This window comes from Anopheles merus, chromosome 3L (assembly GCF_017562075.2).
Source record: "Anopheles merus strain MAF chromosome 3L, AmerM5.1, whole genome shotgun sequence".
In the NCBI taxonomy this organism is placed as follows: domain Eukaryota; kingdom Metazoa; phylum Arthropoda; class Insecta; order Diptera; family Culicidae; genus Anopheles; species Anopheles merus.
In genome coordinates this window covers 24,770,297-24,794,532 of record NC_054085.1, presented here as the reverse complement: position 1 = coordinate 24,794,532, position 24,236 = coordinate 24,770,297, and the positions used below count along the sequence as shown (strand labels likewise).

Here is a 24,236-nt window from a genome sequence, read left to right as displayed (position 1 = left end):
TACATTTTTTGGCAGGCTGTAAGCAAAAAAGTGAGGTTTTTCATATCGGCTAAAGAGAGGAAGGGCGCAAGCTACAGAGTTAGCTTATCTCCGATGTGCCTTAGGGCTGGATATGAGTGAGCTAGGCGGTTTTGCCCGGAAATTGAACTAGGTGTGACGGGTTAGTTTGTGGTTGACCATCGAGGCAAGCAGTACGGCTATCTGAAGGGCTGGGGTTTCGGTGCTAGCACCGCATGCGCCGTAGCGCGTTGTACGGTGCGCATGGTAAAGTGAGTGTTTTGTGATTTGAAAGTGCAATATAAGAATACTTAAGTGCCGTTAACGTGCTATTACTAAGAGTGTTTTTTGCAGTATAACCCCAAAAAGGAAACCCCAAAGCGATCGTTTGAGATTGAAACAGTGTCCTTGTCAGTATCAGTGTCGTACTACAGTTTGCTCTTTAATCTCATCCACAAAAAAAACGAATAACAACAGTAGTGCAAAAAAAAACAGTGTGCCCTAAGTATAACCACAAACAACAAGTGTCCCAATAATCTACTTATTGAACTAAAAGTGTACTAATTCCAAAAATAAAACAAAAATACCATGGCCATCCTAACGGCTCAATCGACCAGTACGGCGGCCGCGACAACGCTCACCCAACCGGCCGGTACGTCCGGCTGGGGCAAGTTCGTGCTGCTTCTCTGGAAGAACTTTCTACTACACTGGAGAAGCAAAGTGTCCAGCCTGGTAGAGATCTTCATTCCACCCCTGTTCATGCTGCTGATGGTGGGGCTGCGCAGTTTAACCGAAATCGAGCACGTCCCGCACGTTTCCGTCTACCAGCCGTTGGATATCACCAACTTTACCGCTATCAGGTAAGGATTAGTGTGGTGAAACAGATATCGAATCGACTGTCCATTCTTACCACAATCATGTTTTTTTGTCATTGTGTCGCGTGGGGCAGGGGTCGTTTTATCGAGTTTGCAAAACAAAAAAGGGGGGAAATAATTAGTGTTTGAAAAAAAAACCCGTCGGTATGCTAAGCCACAGTGAGGAAGCGAGATAAGATTCAGATGGGGATCAATAGCTTTCCATTGTGTCGCTGTGTAGTACACACGGGGATATTTTTGGTCGATTGAATCATGGCTAATATTGCATTTTGTAACATTAAGTGCTTTTTTTAACATTTTTGACAGTTAGCTAGTGAGAGTGGATTAGTAGAAATCTTGCAAAAAATCAAAGGAATATGTTAGAATTTCTAAAACTCTTCTGTACTAAAACTTTAAAAATTAAACAAAAAATAACTGCAGATTTTGATGATAAAATGATATGTTTGGTTAAGGTTTTTTATTAATGATTGAATGTTATTTCAGAACAAATTCAATGTTTGAATTCTAACAGAGCACAACGAACGATTGAAAAAAGCTCAAATATTTTAGAACATCTTTCAAACTTTTAGAACAATTAACGTACCCAACCCGTTGCGCAAAGCGATCGAAAACTTCCTCTCGCTCAATGTAGCTAGAGAGCAAGAACCAATAATGATAAAGCGAGGTGAAAGGATGGTGAAGAGGGGAAGGAGGGAAGAAAGAGATCGTGTTTGTGAACTATTTTTCGGCAATCATTTTTGCGCCAACACGGTAGTTTTTTTGTCAGAAAGAGATAAACACATACAGCGCGCTCTCTCGAACGATCGTAAACGCTTCAATCGATCAAGAGCCTCGATCGGTTCTTCGGACGTTTCTGTACGCTTTCTCGATCGGTTTCGGCGGAGCTCAAAAACTGCTCGATTTTGTTGTGCGGGAAGTAACATTTGTACTAAATTTTTAACCATGATCTGCTCGAATGTTGCTCGAGATACCAACATATGTGGATTTGTGTGTGATAAACCGTGTAAAAAGTGTCAAAAAGTGTCAGTGTTTCGTTTGTGCGTGCGAATGACCTTCTTTTATTGGATGATGATGGCGTCCAATTCGTTTAAGATTAATTTGTTGTAATATTTGGCGAAAAAAGAAGGTACTTTTACACGGCGTATTTTGGTGAAAATTCGATGGTTTTTTGTATAAAATGACTATACGACCAGTAATAAGAAATGGAAACATAATTTCCCAAAAGATAGAGAAGAAAGCATCGAAAAATACATTTCACAGTCGATTTTAAAGGGAATTGGAAAAATCCCTTAAACTGGTGCAGTTTAAGGGAAGTTTAAGGTACCAGTTTAAGGGAAATAGCTCGAAATCCCGATTTTAGAACTCGAAAATGTCTATTGGGTATTGTTCCTGTTGTTTTGGATATCGTGGACACCTTATAACTTTTCCATGGATAAATTGATTTTTCTATATGTTTCAATTTGTTTCATTAATGTGAGAGTTATCTCATGCAATGTTATTATGATAATTGTTTTGTCCAATTGGTGATTTTGATGAGCATCTCAGCCAGGAGCCAATGACATCGTTAAAACCTCAATTATTGCCTTGAATGATAGCCAATTATACAAAACATTCGCAATAAAGGGGTTTTTTCAATAATATTTAGTAGCCCCTTCAGTTGATTTTACTGCCCAGTATATAAACGTTATAAACATACTGACAACAAGACACCCCAACAATGAGCTAATGAGGGTCGTTAAGCAGAAGAAGATGTGAAAACGGTTTAAAAGGCCATCGAACTTTATGTTTATCCTCATCATATGAACTTCTCAATTATAAAACCATAAAGAAACATTAAACAACTAAAACTAATACAATCCTCTGTCATATACCCTCATTATCCCCCAGGAGGAACCTGGTCATACCGTTCCAAGACACTCTCGCCTACTCCCCAAACGGGCCTGCCCTCCGCACCCTCATGGAGCCGGTCGGTGAGTGGATGAATCTGGAGCTCCAGCCCCTCCCGAATGGGTCTGCCCTGCAAGACTTCCTGCTCGGTACGAACTCGTTCGCTGGTGTAGAGTTCGACATACGGCTGAATGGATCGAGCACGCTACCGCAGCGCTTAAACTACCGCTTACGCTTTCCGGGTGAACAGCGGTCACAGTTCACCGTCGGGCATAGCTGGCAGACGGATCGACGCTGGGGCTCGCGCCCCGACGGTGGTGCCCGGTTTGCCGAGGAAAGCGATGGTGGACCATCGCCCGGTTACTTCCGCGAAGGGTTCCTAACGCTGCAGCACTTTATCTTCAAATCGTTCGCGCAACAGTTCAAAACGATCCCCGACCCGATACCGGACGTGTATCTGCAACGGTTTCCATATCCCCCGTTTCGGGAGGATAGTTTCCCCTCGAGCTTAACCACCTTTCTGCCGATCTCGGTAATGCTGGCGTTTATCTATCCGTGCATCAGCATCGTGAAGAACATTCTGTTCGAGAAGGAGAAACAGATCAAGGAAGCGATGAAGATCATGGGCCTCCAGAACTGGGTGCTGTGGACTTCCTGGTTCGTCAAGTGCTTCGTGTTTACGCAGATCTCGATCGGGCTGGTAGTGCTGTTCCTGAAAGTGCCCTGGTACTCGACGCCGAACGTTTCTGTGCTGACGTACTCCGATGCCGGTGTGATCTGGTTGATCTTCTTCGTGTACGGCATATCGATCATTACCTTCTCCTTCATGCTGAGTACGCTGTTTTCTAAGGCTAATTCGGGCGGTGCTGTTGCGGCCATCATCTGGTTCCTGGCGTTTGCACCGTACATCATTATGGTGCAGGATTACCGCAACCTAACAGTCTCGCAGAAACTTGGATCGGCGCTGCTGCTCAACTCTGCGATCGGGTTCGCGATGCGGTTGGTCGGTGTGTACGAAGGCACTACGCAGGGCGTTCAGTGGTCGACACTGTTTCACGATAGCGATGTGGATGATATCAACATTGGGCAGATGCTGCTAATGTTGCTTGGCAATGCGGCGATCTACATGCTGATTACGCTCTACATTGAGCAGGTGTTCCCGGGAGACTTTGGGCTAGCGCAACCGTGGTACTTCTTTGTGACGAAGCGCTTCTGGTGCGGTGAACGACCATCCTCCGATGGTAAGTAGCAATGCATAGATGTAGAGGCAAACAGTTACTTTAACGATCGTAATTTGATCATTCCACAGAGCCCGTAAGTCAAAGTGTTTCCAGTAAAATGAACGACAACATCGAGGCAGAGCCGAAAGGACGCATCCCCCGCATACAGATCCGCGAACTTCGCAAAGTTTACTCCAACAAGAAGATTGCCGTCGAGGGATTAACGTTCAACATGTTCGAGGGACAAATAACGGCCCTGTTGGGACACAATGGTGCCGGCAAGACTACCACCATGTCGATGCTGACGGGTATGAAGCGTCCCAGCTCCGGCACGGCCATCATCTGGGGACACGACATACGAACGGAGATGAAATCGGTTCGGCTATCGCTTGGCTACTGTCCACAGCACAACATCCTCTTCGATGGACTGACGGTGCGTGAACATCTGTACTTCTACGGACGTCTGAAAGGGCTCTCGAAGTTGCAAGCCCAGTACGAAATTGACAAGTACATTAAAGCGCTAGAGCTGGTGGACAAGGCGGATGTCCGTTCGTCCAGCCTGTCCGGTGGTATGAAGCGAAAGCTCTGTGTCGGTATCGCCCTATGTGCCGGCTCGCGGGTAGTGCTGTGCGACGAACCAACGTCCGGCATGGATCCGGCTGCAAGACGTGCGCTGTGGGATCTACTGATCGCAGAGAAGACGCGCCGCACCATGATCCTTTCGACACACTTCATGGACGAAGCGGACATGCTGGGCGATCGTATCGCGATCATGGCGGACGGTAAGCTGAAGGCTGTTGGATCGTCGTTTTTCCTGAAGAAAAAGTACGGCGTTGGCTATCGGTTGATATGCGTGAAGCAGCCGGACTGTGATGTGGACCGGGTGACGGAGGTACTGCGCAAGCACATCCCGCCCATACAGGTGGAGTCGAACGTCGGCTCGGAGCTGTCGTACCTGCTGCAGGAGGAACATGCGCGCGGCTTTCAAACGATGCTGGAAGAGTTGGAAAAGCGTGGTGAGGAGCTGTGCATCGGTGACTTTGGCATATCACTTACCACGCTCGAGGAGGTGTTTATGAAGGTTGGTTCCGACTCGACCGGTGTGTCGCAGGTGGGCGAGGAGGCCAGTCTGCACAGCCTGCACTCGTACAGCACCGGGACGGACCTTGAGTCACGCACTACGGTTGATGACTATGAGCTGTTGGAAGGATGGCGGCTATTCGTGTATCAGATTTGGGCACTATTCCTGAAGAAGATCTACCAGACGTACAGGAACTGGTTCTTGCTGGTAGTGCAGGTACTGATACCGGTGCTTTTTGTGGCGGTAACGATTGCGGTGGTGCGGAACTGGGGCGGTTCGGGCGATATGCCACCGCGCGCCCTTGGGCTGCGATTTTACAATCCCTCCTTGACGTTGATACAGCGCGAACCGGATGATCAAGCTGATCCACTCCAACAACAGTAAGAAGATGAACCAGTTATGCTAGAATGGTTGAAATATTAAAGAATTGTACTCTCATATTTTTCATTAGGATTCTGGACAACTACATGAAGCTGTTTCGCAGTATGCCAAGCATACCGTTACGAATCGTGGATTGGATGGAGGACGTGTTTCTGCACTTTGCCGACCTGAACTTGATGATGGTCAATCGGCAGTTTATCGTGGGGGCCGGCATCTTGAACCACAATCTGACGGCTTGGTTTAACAATGAGGCACTCCATTCACCACCGGTCGCGTTGCAGATGATGCACAACGCTTTGCTTACGACGTTTACGGGAACGCGAGGGTATAACATTTCCATCACGAACTTCCCACTGCCGTACACGGATGAAACGAGGGTGAGTCTTGTTGGATTTTGGAGATTTGGTTTTAGAAATTAAAAATATCATATTATGAAGAATACCAGTCGCGTGTTGAATGTTGGATTATGGAACTGGTGAATCAGAAATATTTGAAGAATTAAGAGATTTGACATTTTAAATGATTTAAGTCTGAGAAGTGTTATAAATTTCTAGCAAATTAATGCGGTATTAAAGATTTACGTATCTAAAGCTTCAAGCAAATCTCACAATCATTGATTGAACTCAATTATTGGCATATTGATTATTTAGGATTCCTGCTGTGAATCAGACTTCCCCAACACTAGTTTCGTGATTCATCAATAATCACGTCTTCTTGCCTTCCAATTTCAGCTTCAACTGATGCGTGCGTTTAACAATCTAGGCTTCCAGCTGGCGTACTACACCGGCTTCGCAATGTCGTTCGTGGTGGGTTTCTACGTCATCTTCTACATTCGCGAACGCGTCACCAAAGCGAAACTGCTCCAGCTCGTCAGCGGTGTCAACCGGCTGACCTACTGGTTCACGGGATTCATCTGGGACTACCTAACGTACGCGTTCGTGTGCATCTTTATCATCGTAACCGTGGCAATCTTCCAAGAACCGGGCTTCAGTACCGGCGGCGAAGTGTTCCGGTTCTACTCGGTGTTCCTGTTCGTTGGGGTGCCTGCGCTACCCCTGACGTACATCGTAACGCTGTACTACAATGTAGCACCGGCCGCCTTCATCCGCATAAGCGTAGCGTACATCGTCACCGGGACGGCACTGTTCATCTTTGTGTATCTGCTCGGCACGGACATGTTCGAGCTGGAGGAGCTCTCGGACGTCCTATCGAACGTGTTCCTGATCTTTCCACACTTTGCACTGTGCGATGCGATCGTCAATCTAAGCCATATGTCCGTTACGATCGATGCGTGTGATGCGGTACGACCGCCGGGTGTAACCCCGCTGCCCATCTGCGAGGAGGGACTGTACTACTACCAATGGGAACGGCCCGGTATTGGGCGACATCTGTTTTACTGTCTCGTGATGACGGTCGCCTACTTTGCGATACTGTTGCTGCTCGACTTTAAGGTGTTAAAGCTGCTGGTACAGAAGGGACGCGAGTGGTACCATCGCAAACACTTCAAAGCGGACACGGGTGACGGTTCGCGGGAGATGGATTCGGATGTGGCAAGGGAGAAGGAACGGATCGCTGCCATGACGGTGGAGGAACGGGCGCGCACCAATCTGGTGGCGCATGAGATGACCAAGTACTACAATCGGTTCTTGGCCGTCAATCAGCTGAGCGTTGGTATCAACAGGTAAGAGACATGAAGATCATCGCATTAAGATTCGTTTTGTAACGTATCATCCTCCTTTCACAGCTCGGAATGCTTTGGATTACTTGGTGCTAATGGAGCGGGCAAGACGACCACCTTCAAGATGCTGTCCGGCGATGAGACGATCTCGTTTGGCGATGCCTGGATCAAGGGTCACAGCCTGAAGAGTGAGCTGAAAAAGGTCCACCAGCATATCGGTTACTGTCCACAGTTTGATGCACTGATCGAAGATCTTACCGGGCGGGAAACGTTAAAGCTGTTCTCGCTGCTGCGTGGCGTGCCGAGGTTCAATATCCCCACCGTCAGTATGTACCTGGCGCGGGAGTTTGGCTTTGAGAAGCATCTGGACAAACAGGTCAAAGCGTACAGCGGGGGCAACAAGCGCAAGCTAAGCACTGCCCTCGCGATGCTCGGCAATCCGTCGGTCGTGTACCTGGACGAACCGACGTCCGGTATGGATCCGGGGGCGAAGCGCAACCTCTGGAACGGTGTCTGCCGGGTGCGGGACAGTGGCAAAACGATCGTACTGACGTCACACAGCATGGAGGAGTGCGAGGCACTGTGTACGCGGCTGGCCATCATGGTGAACGGGGAGTTCAAGTGCATTGGTTCGACGCAGCACTTGAAGAACAAGTTCTCGCAGGGTTTCGTGCTGACGATCAAGGCGAAGCGGGTCGATGGTGGTGGCAAGGGGAAGGAAAGCGATACGCTTGATCTGCAGAGCATTAAGGATCACATTGTGGCGAAGTTTCCGGATTCCCACCTGAAGTAAGTGGAAGCGGAGAGGAGACTCCAGTTGACACTGGAGGAATTCACTAACGACTTCATTTTCTTTCCAGAGAGGAATACCAGGACCTACTGACGTACTACATCCGCTCTAACAGCATGAAATGGTCGCAGATCTTCGGCGTGATGGAGCAGGCGAAGCAGCAGCTCAACATTGAGGATTACTCGATCGGACAAACGAGCCTGGAGCAGGTGTTCTTAGCGTTTACCAAGTACCAAAGAGAATGATCGCAATCGCTACGCTCAACTCGAAGAACTTAATGCCGTACCGTACTAATGTAAGAATGGAGAGATACGTTTAAGGGACAATTATTGTAAGCAACGACCCTGATGGTGACCAGTGTGTTTTGTCATCATTTTCATCCAAAATCAAATACACGACAACGATCAATTTTACGATAGTTTTCTTCTTTTGTTGATTTCTGTACGTGTGTGTTTTGTGATTTAAATCTACGGCTCTGTTCTGTAAGTAATGACCGGTAGTCATGTGTCTACTATGCGTTCCTTCTAGGAGATACTAGACTGGTAGAGTACTGTTATCCCAAAACATTCGCCACTTACTCACTCGGCAATGTGAGTGCGTGTGCTGCGTGTGTGGGTTGGTTTTCTTCTAAAATAGTCCTGCTATATACGTTTGTTTTTAGCGTTTATTAAAAGGGGAGCGTTAGATAATGTGCCATTATCGTTGCCGTCTAGACACCCGTCATACGTCACACGCTCATACAGAGCCACCATATATCCCGTTTTCTTCATCTGTGCGTTTAACGGCTATTGGGAGGCGTATGCATCGCTCCGGGATTAATGTAAGGAGTTGTCGCTGCTGCGTGCGTTCGAATACTACCAGCACTCGCGTGTATTACGCGTGGCCCTAACCATTCATCAAGATGGTGTCCCTACAATAGGACGCTTGTCACGACATCGAGAGATACAGCAGCTAGGCTACAGAGAGGTTATTACACAAGGTAAAACACGAACCATATGACGTTATATTCAATGATAACGCAGTACACACATACATACGTAATAACCTTCCTGCTTCGTGTACGTAAGCGTGACGGGTTTTGTTGCCGCTCGTGCTTGCTCCATAGCGACAACAGTATATACAGAGACAGTTCTACCTGCTAGTCTACCCTACGCTACACGGTTAAACATCAATACTCATTTTGCAAACGGTGATAGATAGTGCGGATGCGGGACACACACACACACACACTTGCTAATAAGACGCATCGCGTCTTACGTTTGGCGTAACACATCTTAAACACTTACAACGGAGAAAGTACGTAGTTGGGGAGTGGGAAAGAATTGTACAATTAGAACAGAGTGGAAAACACATATAGGGGAGCACTTTGGCTCGGTGTGATGCTTGACAGACGCTGTTACTAGAACACCGCTGTTCGTGGTTCGATGATCATCATTACGTACTACAAAAGCTTGATCAATCCTGGCTTCCTTCCTACTGAGGAATTAAATACGATGAACATTAAAGGTCGCAAAAATCTACTTCTGCTCTATCTCCTATACACAAAAAACACCCATCCATGTACACAGTTACATATATTTGGCACATACATCCGATACAATTTTGCGTTGCAGCAGCTACTACTAATAATTTGCACAGGGTGAAGGGGTGGTACAGACTCCCTAAAGAACGGGAAAACGGACAGGGTGCAGGGTGTGCACAATTTAGTCGAAAGTGTTTTTGTTTAAGTTTCTAATGCACACATGGCTATTCGGCGTAACACGGCCGGCCCCCTCCCAACGTAACACGACGGTTGTGCTGAAGTAGTGGTTTATAGAGTATAACACATATAAGTAACAGTGAGGGGCTTGGGACAAACATCTCGCACCTCGGTGGCGTAGTATAAGTATGTGCGTCCATAATAAGTAGATAGGGGTAAGGGTTGCTCTCTAGTTTGGCCGCGTCATAAAACTCATGTGTGTTGCTAGATGTGTGTGTGTGTGCGTGTGTGGTGGTGAGTACACTAAAAAATCTATAAATATAGAATAATACAGATCTTAACCACTAGAACCGTTTGTTACTACAATAAAACGTCTTAATACAATGGTATATCGTTCGCTACTGGTGTAATATGTACAATTAGTCAGGGTAGTAGTCTGGTCGGCGTTGAACGAAAGGTACTGGTGGTTGCTACAGCTCTACAGCTGGAAACTTCCTCTACACTGTTACCATGTTGTGAGTACTTCCTACTATTGGACTTCCTGGAGCTGAGCGTAGAGTGTTACGGAACACGATTCTTACCATTCAGGTATCCTCCAAAACATTTCTTATGAACCTTGATACACGTCTGATCTTTCCCTCCCATTTCCAATGCCCATTCGTTGGAAGATCCGGAACGGAAAGGTTAGCACTTTCATGAGCTGAAAATGCTTCTTTCCCTTCTTTCAGCATGTAAAAAAAGCAAAGCAAATACAAAACAAAGTACCTCCAAAGTGTTGCGAAAATAAGACTTAAAAGTTAAACACGCATAAAATTGGGACGCATAATTGGGAGAGCGGACAGCGGTAGAGAGATTGTAAAATAGTTTGCCATTATTTTTTCTTACACCATTCGATAAGAAAGCAAAACTTTGAAACACAATATCACAGATTGTCTGATTCGTACGGGTAGGTGTGGGGAGGGAGGCGCAACACCCAGAAGTAGTAGTGGTTGAAGGTTTTTTGGGAGTAGTACATCTGTGGAGGAATGGTTGGTGTAATGGGAAGCTGGAAAGATCAGACGCGCGATGGGCGAAAGAAGTAGTTGATAGCATGTACACACCACTGACTGGAAGAAGGGAAGGGGAGGGATGACTACCTTAAACCCTAACAAAAGCTTATCGTCCTATCGCGCCCCACAATTCTTCGGAGCAATTCTGTGTGAGATTGCGTATCCTCTACGCGTCTCTAATCTGTACAAACACACGCACACACACGCACGCACGCACGCACGCACAAAATCTCCTAGTTTCCACCGCTCTTATCAGTGGGGGGTAATGCGTGTACGCCGCCAAAAAAGGGGGTTAGACATTGGATATTATTACGTAATACTTAAAGCTGGACTTGCGAAGCCTGCTGGTGTGGACTTTGGTAAAGGTTGCGCGCCGCCTCTACACCTCTCCCTGGGGGAGACGAAACCTCCCTCAGGGAAAAGTAGGGAAGAGGGCGGTGAGCATGAGGGGGGAAGAGGGAGCTTGGAGTTTTACAGGACACGCAGGCTTAGCTCTGATGGTTCAGCTGTCGGGCGTTCATCACCTTGTACACCTCCTGGGCGGACACCTCCTTGTAGAAGCTTTCGCTTGGACTCTTGGAGTTGCCCCGTGCCGTCGCGACCGGATGTGATGTTCCTGGCGTTTGCTGCTGCTGCTGCTGCTGCTGGAAGCCTGTTGCCGATCGCCAACGATTGCTGCTGCTCTCCGCAGCAGGATCACTGGCACTTCCCGTCGTCAATGGTTGCTGCTGGGAGCTGTCACGTACCAGCGGCATTCGGGACCAGAAGCGTAGCAGCATCGGCTTGTTGCCGGTCTGGTCCACCTCCCAGCCGGACGGGAGCCACCAGAAGGCGGGCCGCTGGGTCGTACTGTCCGGTGACTTCTTCGGGAAGATGTCCGGCAGACGATTGCTGGCCGAGCCGGGGAACCGAACACCGCCGCTTCCTATCTGCTGCTGCTGCGGCTGATAGTTGTTGCTTGCCGCACCGGCTAGTGTTTCTTCGTCGCGCGATGGGAAGCGAATGCGCGTGCTGGACGAACCGACACCGAGCTGCTGCTCCTGTTGCTGCTGGTGGCGCCGCTTTTCCGCAACGATTTCGTTGATTTTACGCAACTGTTCGAGATAGTTGTTGTTGCCGGCGGGCGGTGTCGAAGCGAGCGGTCTCACCTGCAGCAAGCTGCTGCTTGGAAGTTCGGTTGCAGTAGGCTCGCTTTTTGCGGTGGAAGAAGGGAGCGATGGCATCGATGGGAGATGGTGATACACGAACCGATTGCTTGCCTCGTTTGCCTCGCGCAGTGCATGCAGTGCCTCGTGCCGATCCACCTCTGCGCTGTTTTTCCTGTCCTCTTTCGAGTCTTGGCGTACCGACAGCACGGTCGGTTGTTGCTCGGTCGAACGTTCGGCGGTGATCGCTTGCGTCGTTGTTTCCGGTGTGGCACGCGTGGTGCGATCCTGCTGGATGAGATGATGATGACTAGCGGCGAACAGGTGAGCCGATCCACCCTTCATACCCAGATCCCAGCTCCCTTTGATGGGGGTTATGATCTGCACGGAGGGTTTCGTAGGTATGGGCAGAAGTGGGCGCACGGGCGGTGGGACCGTTGTGCTCGCGGTGATAGGTTCTTGATGAGTGCTGGTCGGTTCGTCGCTTGGTAGCGTTTCGGACGTTGGAACAGTATCCAGATCCATGTCCGTAAAGTCCGTAGTAGATGAATCGAGCGGTGCCAGCGAGCTACGATTGCTATCCATCAGCAGCAGCTCCTCTGCCAGCTCTAGCTTCATATTTTCCATCTCCGACTCGTCCTGTTCGGTGGTACTCGTAACATCGGTCGTAAGCGTTGATTCATCCTCGTCCTGCTCCGTAGTACTGGCACTGCTGCCCTCATCTTGCTGCACTGTAGTCGTTGGCGCATCCTGCGTAGTGAGTACGGTGCTCACTGCAGCATCACCATCCGTAGCAGCTGCATCAGCAGTACGATCAGTTGTTGTACCGGCGCCACCAGCGTGCTGAGCGACCGTAGACTCCGTTGCGCTGTCTGCGTCGGCCAGCGGTACATCAGCCGTAGTGGAGGATACAAATATGCTTTGCACCACCGTGCTATTGCTTCCCTCCAGCTCGACCTGACCGACCAGCGTACCGTTGGGGAGGGTTTCGAACGCAACAAAGGCGATGTCACTGTGGTCGGTACTGTCGGCGCCGCTTTGGTCCACCACCGGCTGCTGTTCGGCTGCGCTGGCAGTGGACGTGGCAGGAAAGGGCTTCTCGGAGGATGGTTTGACCGGCTCGGCTAGCGATACAGTCGTTATCTTCGCCTTGTCCTGCTCGACCGTCGCCACATCGACCATCGCACTGTCGTAGAAGCTGGGCCCGGGCACATCCTTGTACGTGAGCTGGGGAGTTGCCGGCATAGCGGCGGGCGCTTGCTGCTGCGGTGGTTCCGGCGGCAGATCGATGCTGAGCGGCAGGTTCACATGGAACGGTCCGGTCGAATCGTAATCGTAATCGTAATCATCCTCACCGGTACCACCGCCATTGCTGCCCCCGCCGTCCCCGTGCTGGGAGAAGAGGCTCTGCAGCTTCGTCACCAGTATGTCGGCCGTGTTGATGCTCACCACCTGGATGCACTTGCCGTTGTAGTCGACCTTGTAGTCCGGCGGGCAGGCGGACGTATTGTAGCTGTTCAGGAACGGGGTGATAAAGATCGATTTCGGGGTGATTTTTTTCGACTTGCCGCTGAGCGGCATCGGTGCTCGGCTGTCCTCCGACAGCCAGGCCGCCTCCCACGTCAGATGGTCCGGATTGTTGTCCAGCGGTTTCGAGGTGATGGGCAGCGCGTCCACCAGCAGCGCGCTGTGGAGCAGTAGGAGAAGAAAGCAGCAGCAGCAGAGTGCCGTCATCTTTCCGGTGGTAGCTGATGCAGCCATCGTTGTGCTGCGCTTCATCGATACCGGGTGGTGGCTGTTGTTTGTTGTCACTTTCGGTCGCTCCCGTAGGGTTACTACTGTTGTTAGTATGGCTGATTCACGTTTCCCACCGGAATCGCTAGTGCCACTAGTGCATGGTTTGGTCGGGCAATCTGTAACAGGAGAGAAAGAAAGGGAACCATGAACATTCAGTGGTTTGCAGTAAATCTAGCATGCATGGAGCAGCGCCTCCGGATGTACGCTAAAGAGGGGAGAGAATTTATTTTGGAAGCAGTTTTGGAGCTGCTCTGGGGTTTTGTTTTTGTTTTTTTTTCTCGCTTGGCACCAAGTTGCAAATCGCGATCTCGCTGTGAAAATGCAACATATGTAGTGTGGTATTCTTTTTTGTGTGTGCAGTAAACTATGTGTGGAAAGCCGTTTTCATATTCTGTTCAGGAGTAGATTTCATTGAAGGGAGTTTTCTACTCTCTGTCAGGGATTTTTTGTTTTTAAATTGTTTTGAAGTTAATATAACATAATTGTAAAACAAAAATTCTGAAGTTTATATTACAGATTGCGCATTGATTTCTAAGGAGTTGTTTCGCTTCTTCGATTGCAATCAAGGGGAAATATGATCACCCACTGCACTGCCCATACTTAACCTTTTAATCGAACTCATAGGCTTTAATGTGTTGTCTGATCTGTTGTCTGTCTTTAATTGGAATGTCTTATCAACACCATGCATGTTTTGTTAGTGAAGAATTGTTTTGTTTTGAGGAAGTTGTATTAATAAATTTAAATGATCTGACACATTTTCGCTGGTTTCTTGATCAAACAAGAGCACACCTAATTTTTGGTTGCATTTTCAATATAGGCGAGCTCAACGAATAAAGTTTGAGCGTGGATTATTCAAAATTATTTTGATATTGTGCAACCGAGCAATTGAAGTTTTGACGTTTCATGTTTATATTAAGTTTGGGCCGGCCTGGTGGTACAGTCGTCAACTCGTACGACGTAAAAACATGCCCGTCATGGGTTCAAGTCCCGAATAGACCGTGCCCCCATACGTAGGACTGACTATCCTGCTATGGTAACAATAAGTCACTGAAAGCCAAGCTCACTTCACTAGTGGGTACAGGCAGGCCTTGACCGACAGCGGTTGTTGTGCCAAAGAAGAAGAAGAAGAAGATTAAGTTTATGAAAATGTATCTATCTGCTTTTACATAGACACAATAAATAATTGTTGGAATGACGAATGTGATTGATGAAATAAGTTTTACCAATAAAGTCACCTGACAATTATTGTGTTTAATACATAATTTTGGTAATTACAACCAACATTTAAAGCATGCTTATTTAGCACTATGTTCTCATGGGTAAAACACATTAAAGCCCCAATTGAAGTGTGAAGTGACGTCTCCTCATAAGATTCAATTTTCTTCAATGGTGTCTAGATAGCTCTGAGACCGTTTACTATACTTCATTTCACATATCAATAGTTATTAGTGCCATATTTTAGTTTACGATAAGAAAACAAAATATGATACAACCACTAATACCCAAACCTATGTAACAGTGCCCGCAACGAGAGTAGCAGCAGTCCCCCTTTTGCTAAAAACGCGCTTCATAATTCTCGAACCATAAGTCACCCGGATGGAGTCGTTAAGGTGCATAGCTGCTACGCGGGCCGTTGGTTTTTATGTGTCCACGTCCGTGTCCAGACATTTCTGCACTCGCACCGTAAAGCTAATCGAACCGTAACAAAAGTCAACAGATGGAATTCCACTCGATCGCTGAAGGCGGAGCTTAGGGAACGTCATCGCACAGTTTTCCAATCGGACGAGCGTAATCGATGAAATGGATTGAGGGTAGTTCCGATGTTTTTGTTTGCCAGTTTTGTCGTTTTTGCTGCTGTTAAAAACATATTTCTCCACCAACTGGCATAAACCCCCGAAATGTAAACGAATAAACTAGCGTCAAAAAAGTATGCACGTTGCACCATCAAAAGCTGGAGAGAGAAGCATTCAGTGTCCGTGTGGTGGTACTAGCTTTTCATTCCACGCTGTCTGCAGTACAGATCCGGATTGTACACCGAGGTGTGTGGTTTATCGTAACACACGCGCATAATGATTAGAGTGAAAGGGTATTCGCGGTTCGATTTCTAAAACATGAACATGTTGCTATTGCATGCGTGTTGCAAAAAGTCGCACGAATTGAAAGAGATTGAGTTGAATTTTTAAAACAGTGTAAACAGTGGATTGAAGATGTGTTTTTCCACCGGTGAGCCTAATCAATACTCGAACAAGACGATGTGCTCTCCATAGTATTAAAGTACTTCATTTATTTCTACCTGTCACATTAAGACAAACATACGCACATAACAAGCACCGATCAAACGAATGATCAAGAAGCCATCACTCACACATGCGGGAGACTCATTCCACTTCGCCCCCTCCGGGAGCTATCGGTGTGAAGTTGCCGGACCGGATGAAGATGAGATGATGCCGCCTCGCTGGACGACATATAGGCAATAGATAACCTGCTTCTGCTCCGCTTGATCTCGGCTGACGTTGCGGATTCTGCACGAGAAACGAGAAGCGATCGCCAGCCTGTTTCTGGGTCAAAAAGTGTAAGTTTCCTGCGCGTCCACTTCCTACCCAGCTTGACGCAGCGAACCGTTCCCTCTGTCTAGCACTATCACGTTCGATTTCATTTACTTAGCGAATGTGTGTGTGTGTGATGCGAATGCTCCAGGAAAAGAAGACGCTGTCCGTCACTGGTTTTAGCAAAGGTTAGTGCCATGGTCGTGCGCCTTTGCCCAAGTTATACGGGAAAGATGAATAGATCTGCGTCTTTCTCAATTTCTCGCTTCTTGCCAGGGGCGACACTGCGATAGCGATCCCCGCAAGATGGGTTTTATCGTTTTCTACCCATCATCGGCCAACCCTCATGCCACTGATGTGTGGAGAAAAACCCATACTTCTTGATTCGGAGCGGCGTTTGAAGGGCGAAGTTGAAGACGGAGAAGGAAAGAACTGGATGGACATTTGCTTTTTCTCTGCTTTGCGCAGTTTGCAGCGGACAGGTCTAGCAATAAATCATCGATCCTCACGCTCAAAGCCCTTGGGGTGAGTTTCGCTTTCTTCTGCAGACTACTTCTCGCGTGCAAAACTGTGTTATCACCCCTGGGGCATCGGCATTTGTTTGGGCTTTCTAGAATTGAGATAGAAAGTTCCTGAGCTTCAAAAAGGGAAAGTGATCTTGGCACCACGCGGGATTGATTTAGGATGATGTTCAGCGAACGGTTGAGTTAGATGAATTTCGCACATAACTTTGGTTACCATAGCCGGCTCTTCTTGATCAAATCGCATATCATAAACATCACCATCGAGAATAAATCAACTCCTAGACACGTTGAAGTGTTCGAAGGCAAGCGAGTTGTAAAGCCCTCAACGCCTCACGAACTTGGAACCCCCTTCTCAAACACGCAACTTGAGATGATCGCCAGATGGCGCTAAACCTTTTTCGTCCGGTCATGATCGTTTATGCATGCGAAAAACGCGTAAAAACCTAACCATAAACACGACAAAAGGGTAATCTTCAGAGATTTGGTGCGGTTCGAGTGGTTATGGTTGGAAATTGAAACGTTTCCTCAATCATTTGGAGTTCGCTTGTTTCGAGTGTTTCAAGCAGAGTCTGGGCTGTCTGTAACTGTGCGAAATATATCCCAGGGTCACGCCACGAAAACATGCACTTTATCTATTTTGGCAAGCCCGGGCAGACGAACCGACCCGAACATGAAGATTCGCTTGGTAAAGTTGTGTAGTTCGCTTAGTGCCAATTGGCGGGGAGAAATTAAACCGCCGTGAGTTATTAATATTAAAAAAAAAACGATCCCCCGACAAGCAATTGACCTCAAGTAGAAGTTTTATGGCGTAGTAAAACGCGAGAAGGAGCTCGAGATCTAATGATGTTTGCAGACGCATTGTGGGGGTGGCGGTTGTTCAATTTGTGATCAGTTGTGTCAGGGACGTAGTCTTGTCCGTAGCGATCGTAAGGAGATCAACGATAAGAATCCGTAGCTGGTCAATGTGGCGGCTGGGGAAAAGGTTTGCGAGACAAAATTTATCAACCTCTCTGACTGTGCGGGAGTGTCTTATCGATGATCATCGATGATGCTTTATTTGTAGCCAAGGTTATGTCGAAGGTGGACAGGAATGGAGTGGTTGGTATGAGAGCGAAGAGCGGATGAAGCTCTGTGGTTAGCAATTATATCTTGTTGGCTGTCCGTATCATACGTCATATGAGTATATGATTTTAATTCCAACGCTTTTTTCAATATTTTAAACTTCAAGCACATAACCAGATGTCTCTTAGCTCTTCTTCAACTACGCAGTTCAATGCCAACATCGCAAAAACCTAAATTGACCCAGAGTTAAACCACCCAGCTAACCTTAACCACAAGTGAGGAACCATCTTCCAAAGCTATCGAAAGCATCGTTCAGCGCAGATTTTTAATGTTCACCATCTGGTATTTCTGATTTGCGAATAAATCAACCCCTTCAGCACTCGAGCCGCATGGTGGAAAAATGCAAACTGCGAGATTGAATCGTCCCTCCAGCTCTTGAAAATCACTTGTGATCATGTGTGTGCAAAGACTCGCGATCGTACCACACACTTGGATCACTCCATTTTGGCAGCAATTCTGACGGTCGGTCCTATCTCTTCGCGCAAGAAAGTGTGGATTCAATCAAATAAATTATAAACGAGGTCATACATACGATTTCCATTAGCGTGTGTGCGCTGATCGATATAGTTTAACGGCTCTCTGTGCGTTCCTTCTTTCTTGAGGGAGACTATCGCACTATGATGTCTGTCTTTTGGCACTTATATTTGAGGTTGGTGTGGTTGATTTAGTGATTGATTTAATTAAACGCAAAAGTGACGGTCACCTTAAACAACTGACGGCGCTCTATTTGAAATTGAGTCGTAATTTGAAGGTCAAACTGTTACATTAGATACACAGTGACATGGGTTAAAGTCTTATTTTTGCTACGACATATGATAACACTATATCACAAAGAATCAATGACATCTATCCTCAATGTATCAGATCTATTGTTTATTCTGGTGAGTTAAAAACTGGAGAGTTGTTCTATGTTCAAAAGATGTTGTATGTCAATATTTGACATTTAAATCTGTTCGTATGATTCACCGGTTTGTCATTCGATCACGCAAAACACCTTTAGCATCGCGTAATTTACGGTACTGTTGTGACAGGCAAATGTTCTGCTACAGTTTTGTTTAAATTACCAATGCAACGAGTATATATGATTGTTTAATTTCTGGAAATTTCAAAAACTGTTTTCTTCACGTTTCTGAACTTCCATTACGGACCTTGCCAATATGCCCTTTTTAAATGTTTTCACTCACGCTGGAGCTTGGCTGGACAGTGGTTGTTGTGGCGAAAGCCCTGTCAGCGCAGCATTCTTCAACGATAACGTCCCGAAAATGTGGCCAACGACACATCGCATATGTGTCACAATGAAACCCCCCCCATCCTCCATGCAAAGCAAACAGATACTTTAGATTAACCTCCCCACCGGCAAAGGTTAGCTCTGAGAAAACGGTCCCGAGACCGAAAACCGAAACGCTTTAATCATTCCAAATCGCACTAGTCCCATCGGCTATAGCCCCCCACGTACCGGCACGGCCACAGGGGATAAGGGCACGCTGACCTTTTTCTTTTTTCTACCGGGTGAAGGAATTTCTTTTCATCTTACTTTGAAGATAAGCACGCGGTAGAAGTGACCGGGGCTTTCGGGGCAGACAGAGAGATAGAGAGCGTGCGGGCTCAGGATCTCCGGGTGGTCGAAAGTAAGAAATAAAAAAATAAAAACACACACGCTTAAAAATCCATCGAAAACAGTCTGCCGAGAGTGATGCGTTGCGAAAGAGAAAGTTTACCAAAATCTTGACCTTGGTTGGGTTGGAAATGCTGTTTTGGGTGAGTTGTGAGATTCAACGCTGTTTGGATAAATCACATAATTAGGTTGTGGATTGTTTATTCCATGATCGCCTCCCCACAGGTCTGCAGAAATGACACGTTTATAAGATTCCATAAATACTCCTAGAAACTCCGACAACTATCATCACCTTCACAAATTGCCATTTCACCGGGTTGCCACAACTTTTCGCACGTGACTATTCGAACCATTTCCAACCAACCTCGGATGGTTGGTTCTTACTCTACTTGGCATCAATAAAATCAACTCATCGTAAATCCGACTGAACGTGATAAACGTGCCCCATGAGTGTGAACCACCTCTCCCACAAGCTAATTCCAAACACGCAGCGATGTTATCAAGCTTATTGATACACAAAACTGGAAACAATGCACGTTCGAGCGTAATCTACATGCATATACACACCGGGATGGGGAGTTGTGTTTTACCTCTCGTGTAGGATGAACCTGCTCTTCTTCTGCTCCTGTGTGCTCGGCAAAAGTTTACAAATACAGCACACACTTTCATGGAACTTTGGAATATCGATGTTCACTGATGTATCCCGCACGACCGACTGCATGCCATTTGCAATCCTTTGGGTGTATTTATGCGTTTCCCAAACAAAAAACTGAGAACCCAAAACAAGACATTCGCCCAAGTTTCCTTTTTTTAAGGGGCTCAAATGGCGAACAAGGATGCTACATGCCACTAGAAGTGGTTGGAGGTATCTCACTGGAATGGGTAGCTCTGGGACGCATAAAGAACCATCCAGAACCACCACCCAACTCGTTTATGAAACGCAAAATATTGAGAACCTTAACCATAAAGCATTATCTACCGGCAAACTTTCTACACAATTGTCTCATGGAAAAAAAAACAAAACAAAAAAAGGACAAACAGCTTCTTTTGAAAAAAAAAGACATGTTTTGTTGCGTCATGTACGGTTTTTGGTTTTGGGACCATTGTTCTTTGCTGCTTTCACTCCACGGGAACGTGAGGGCGTGGTGTTCAATTATCCGCACGGTGATGAATGTTACATATTGACCCTTTTGCTATGTATTCCCTGAAAACAATCCTTCTTGGAGAAAGCTCAATTAAAGAATACGTTTCCTGTCTAACTATTGCACAAAAGATAACAACAGAACGAATTCTTTTGTTTTGCAAAAAATGCATGCTTGCCTTTTTTTGTGTGCAATGTAAAGAAGAAGAAAAAAACAGCAACAAATTGTAAACAATCCCCAGACGAGCCACAGGACATGGAATACATTAAAAAAAACAGTACCCTTAAAGAGGGTCTAGCCACAAATGGTGTCAAGGACGTGGTGCGGGAGTTGTTTTGTGGTCACCCGGACGCACGTGGTTTGGAAAGTCACGTTTTGCTTTTTGGCTAACCCATTTACAAGGAACCCTTTAGGTTTGAAGGATTGAAAATATCCCGCTGACAGGCTAATGCTGTCTTAAGCTGTTACCGAGGAATGTTGGGTTGAGTTGAGATTTCCTTATTTTGCTGACGAGGCAGCTTATCGAACACTTTATTTTGTTAACTCATTACCTTGTGTTTTTGAAGTACGATACAGCGCGTGGAATGGAAGGTAAAGGGTTTTCCAAATCGTTTTGTTAATTTTTAAGTGCTTCGTGTCGGTTATTCTCGGTAAAAATCAACATGTGTCGCAGGTAGTGGGCACTTTCCAGTGCCTTTTCTGTTGATGGATTGATTTGTCATGCTGGCACTGTGGTAGAATGCTCAAAAAATGCAGTGCCAAGCTGTTACAAGTTACCAGATTACGGACAAGAACATACTTCAAGTTGTGGAAGCTCTTCCAGCAACGCAAGATACAATACATTCTTCGTAAATGATTCACAACAATTAAGTTGGCTTTTTAATTATCTGTTAGTACACAAAGAAATAATTTCTCATTTGACTTTTTCGTAGAAAAGCAATCTTCTAGTAAACCTCCTTGTAAGACACCCGTAGGCACCTACTCTCATCAAAGCGACCCTTCAGCTATAGGGTCATCAATCAAAACACATCACACCGCGCTAATGCAAATGTCGCGGCAAAGTCCGGCGAATTTCACAACACGCATAATGTCAAGCCAATGCTCAGCCACTAACCCAAAGCGAGTCACAAAGAGTAGCGCGAGAATGTCGAGAAGACGACCTAAGCTTGCGGCAGAAGCAGAACCAGCAGCAGCACCAGCAACCAACCTGTAAATCAATTAAACGCCATCGTTAACACTCCAGTAACCTTGGCTTTTTGTGCTCCCTGTGACAAGATTCATGACTATCGCGAGCGTGTTCGAGCGTGTGCCCACAGATGATCAGACAGCAGCGTCGTGGCGGTCCCACGGGTAATTGAAGAAGATGCTTCCACCGGCCCCGGCAGCAGTCGTGGAAGTCGCTATTATGACACAATAGAGCAAACCCAAGGGGTATTAATTTGTTCGCTTCTTGTAGATTACTGCCTCGTTGAGAACTTCTTGGTTGTGTGTTTGGGATGGCATTTAGCTACTAGGTCTCTTTGGGAGGTTTTTTCGTTGTTGTTGCAGGTCAATGAATCTTTCAAGTCTTTTGCTGGCGTTGAATTCCCAGTACAAGATTTGTTCACCAGTTCGATCACCTTCCCAAGCACTTTGGGCTGTATCTTGTTGGTTTCTTATTAAGAAAGTGGACGATCCGGCTAATGGGCCTCATAGAATGCGAAACCTAATGAGGCTTATCAGACTCAGCTTGGAGCGGTAGGAGACCGAATGCCCTCTTCGGAAAGTTCACTGACAGACCACACGTGCCCGTAAACGAGCCTTGATTTTGTGTGTCTTTAATTTCTCAAACCTCTAGCAAACAAACGAAAACTACCATTAACCATTGCCTAAAATACGGTTTTTGGAACGGTTCCCACTTTTCGTCTATCTGATTGGACCAGTTCCATTAGAATGATGTCGGTCGGAAGATGGGACGCGTGCAGCTGAGCGAAAACGGGCCGGCAGCAATACCTGTGGTCCACAAGAACCTGTCGCCGGGCGGCTTCTGCTTCTGGCTTACGGGCGCTAACGGTGGCATTTATGACTGTGTTGATACGCTTAGACCTGATTGCTGACATCCTCCTCATCAGTCTGATTCTTGGGACAGGCTTCTCGTATCGATTTCATTTTCTTCTATCGCTACCAATGTTTTCTACACACAGCTGCTCAAACCACCTATCCTCTAGTTGTGTGACGACAATCGCTATCGGTCGTTAAAGCTGTCATATTTAAGTGTCTTTTTGTGTACATATCAATTATTTCCAACAGGGCAGGGCAGGTTCTCCACTTCTGTTCCGCCAAGCGCGTGTGCGCAGGAGTCGTTTAGTGTACGTGAACTAGAAAAGGGAAATGCATTGGCAGGAATGTATAAACATTGCGTTCGCGGCGTCATCGTTCGGTTCGGAAATACAGCAACACGGGCAGGCAGGCAGGCAACACAACGTTGAAATATGCGAGGCCGGCTCGCAAACCCACCAAGGATCCCCGTCCTAGTGTACCGGTAAGGGCTGGATCAACGTTTAGAGAAATGAGTTTCGTTTTGTTGTTCGCCGGTTTGTGTCGGTGGGATTAACATCCGCCGAGGGTGATGGAATTTGACGTGAAACTTACACCCATCACGATCTTTCTTTTTCCATCCAAGTCCAAGACTTTAACCACTAACGCCCCCGATGAGTCAGTGGTAGAGGAATGTTGATGTACACATTCTTTGGGAGAATTAGATCGAACAGAAGCTCTTTCTCTCGCGCTCTCTCGCTGTTTCTCCTAGAATGTGGTGTACCTTCCAGCGGATTATGCGACGACGTGCGAGAAGAACTGGGTCAGAAGGTTATAGCTCGGAGCCGGATACTGATATTAGGCTATCGTAAGTGCAATATTTATGGAGCATTAAGTAGTGATCGGTCTCGAGAGCGCATGTTTACGACCAGTAGGATCTTGCACTGGAGCGAAGGTTTAAAGAGCAGTAGGTTTCATCTTTAATGAGTTCACTAAGTGTGCTTTTAAAACATATGCAGAGAAGGTGTTTTTTAGTACAGCTAAGTAATAAGTTCACGTCATAAAGGGAATTGCTTTATAGAGATTTAAATGCAATGCAGCCCAGGACACTTAAGTGCGTCAAAAATCAACAAAATAACTATTTATAAAGAAGTGTAAATGTTAATATTTCTATAGCCAAGTCAGGCTCCAATGTTTGTCAAACAATTTATTCCGAGGATTAATAATATGAATGTTCATATTATTTTGATAATTAAAAAAATGATAAACGAACTCTTCCCAGTTTATATTGCATTTGATTTGCGCTGGTATCTTTCAAAAGTGAATGTTTTAATCAGATATTTGATCCATTGTTTCGTTCTCTAGTGGTCGTAGGCCAATAAACACAGCCACCTGTCCTGGAATACCTATTTCCAAACAATCCAGAAGAAGCAAAATAAACTAGAACCTGCCATGACAAGAAGGGGCTTTTCAGTGCCAGCTGCTTCGCGGTTAAAACGCGCGTGCCATTCATGGCAGATTTCACCCACCACCGCCAGGGGTAGGAGCGCAATACGACAATACGACTGATGACCGCAATACCTGAGCAGATTGGCTAAACAAACTGTCACCCCATTCCTTCCGATCAGCACACATTTGAAACCCATCGAATCGAATCGATTGCGTGAGCAGC

At 46.6% G+C, this 24,236-nt stretch overlaps 2 protein-coding genes across 6 annotated transcripts in view; one reads left to right on the top strand and one right to left on the bottom strand.

Moving 5' to 3' along the window:
• The first annotated feature begins 77 nt into the window (after positions 1–77).
• LOC121600557 (phospholipid-transporting ATPase ABCA3-like) lies at positions 78–8,317 on the top strand. 2 transcript variants are annotated; one of them, XM_041929255.1, is made up of 8 exons: positions 78–269; positions 475–857; positions 2,760–4,000; positions 4,069–5,440; positions 5,512–5,818; positions 6,173–7,122; positions 7,186–7,908; positions 7,980–8,317. In XM_041929255.1, the coding sequence occupies exons 2-8, from the start codon at positions 586–588 to the stop codon at positions 8,152–8,154; spliced, it is 5,040 nt and encodes a 1,679-aa protein (XP_041785189.1). In that variant the 5' UTR covers positions 78–269; positions 475–585; the 3' UTR covers positions 8,155–8,317. The 2 variants fall into 2 exon arrangements, with proteins under 2 accessions (XP_041785189.1, XP_041785188.1); XM_041929254.1 differs by having other exon boundaries at positions 352–857.
• Positions 8,318–9,631: 1,314 nt separating this feature from the next.
• The window catches only part of LOC121600558, a 79,647-nt gene continuing 65,042 nt past the window's right edge, over positions 9,632–24,236 (bottom strand). For all 4 annotated transcript variants that reach the window (XM_041929256.1, XM_041929258.1, XM_041929257.1 and 1 more), the window contains exon 6: positions 9,632–13,715. In XM_041929256.1, coding sequence (XP_041785190.1) covers positions 11,146–13,715 — 2,570 coding nt within the window. In that variant the 3' untranslated portion in view covers positions 9,632–11,145. The remainder of the gene's footprint in view (positions 13,716–24,236) is intronic.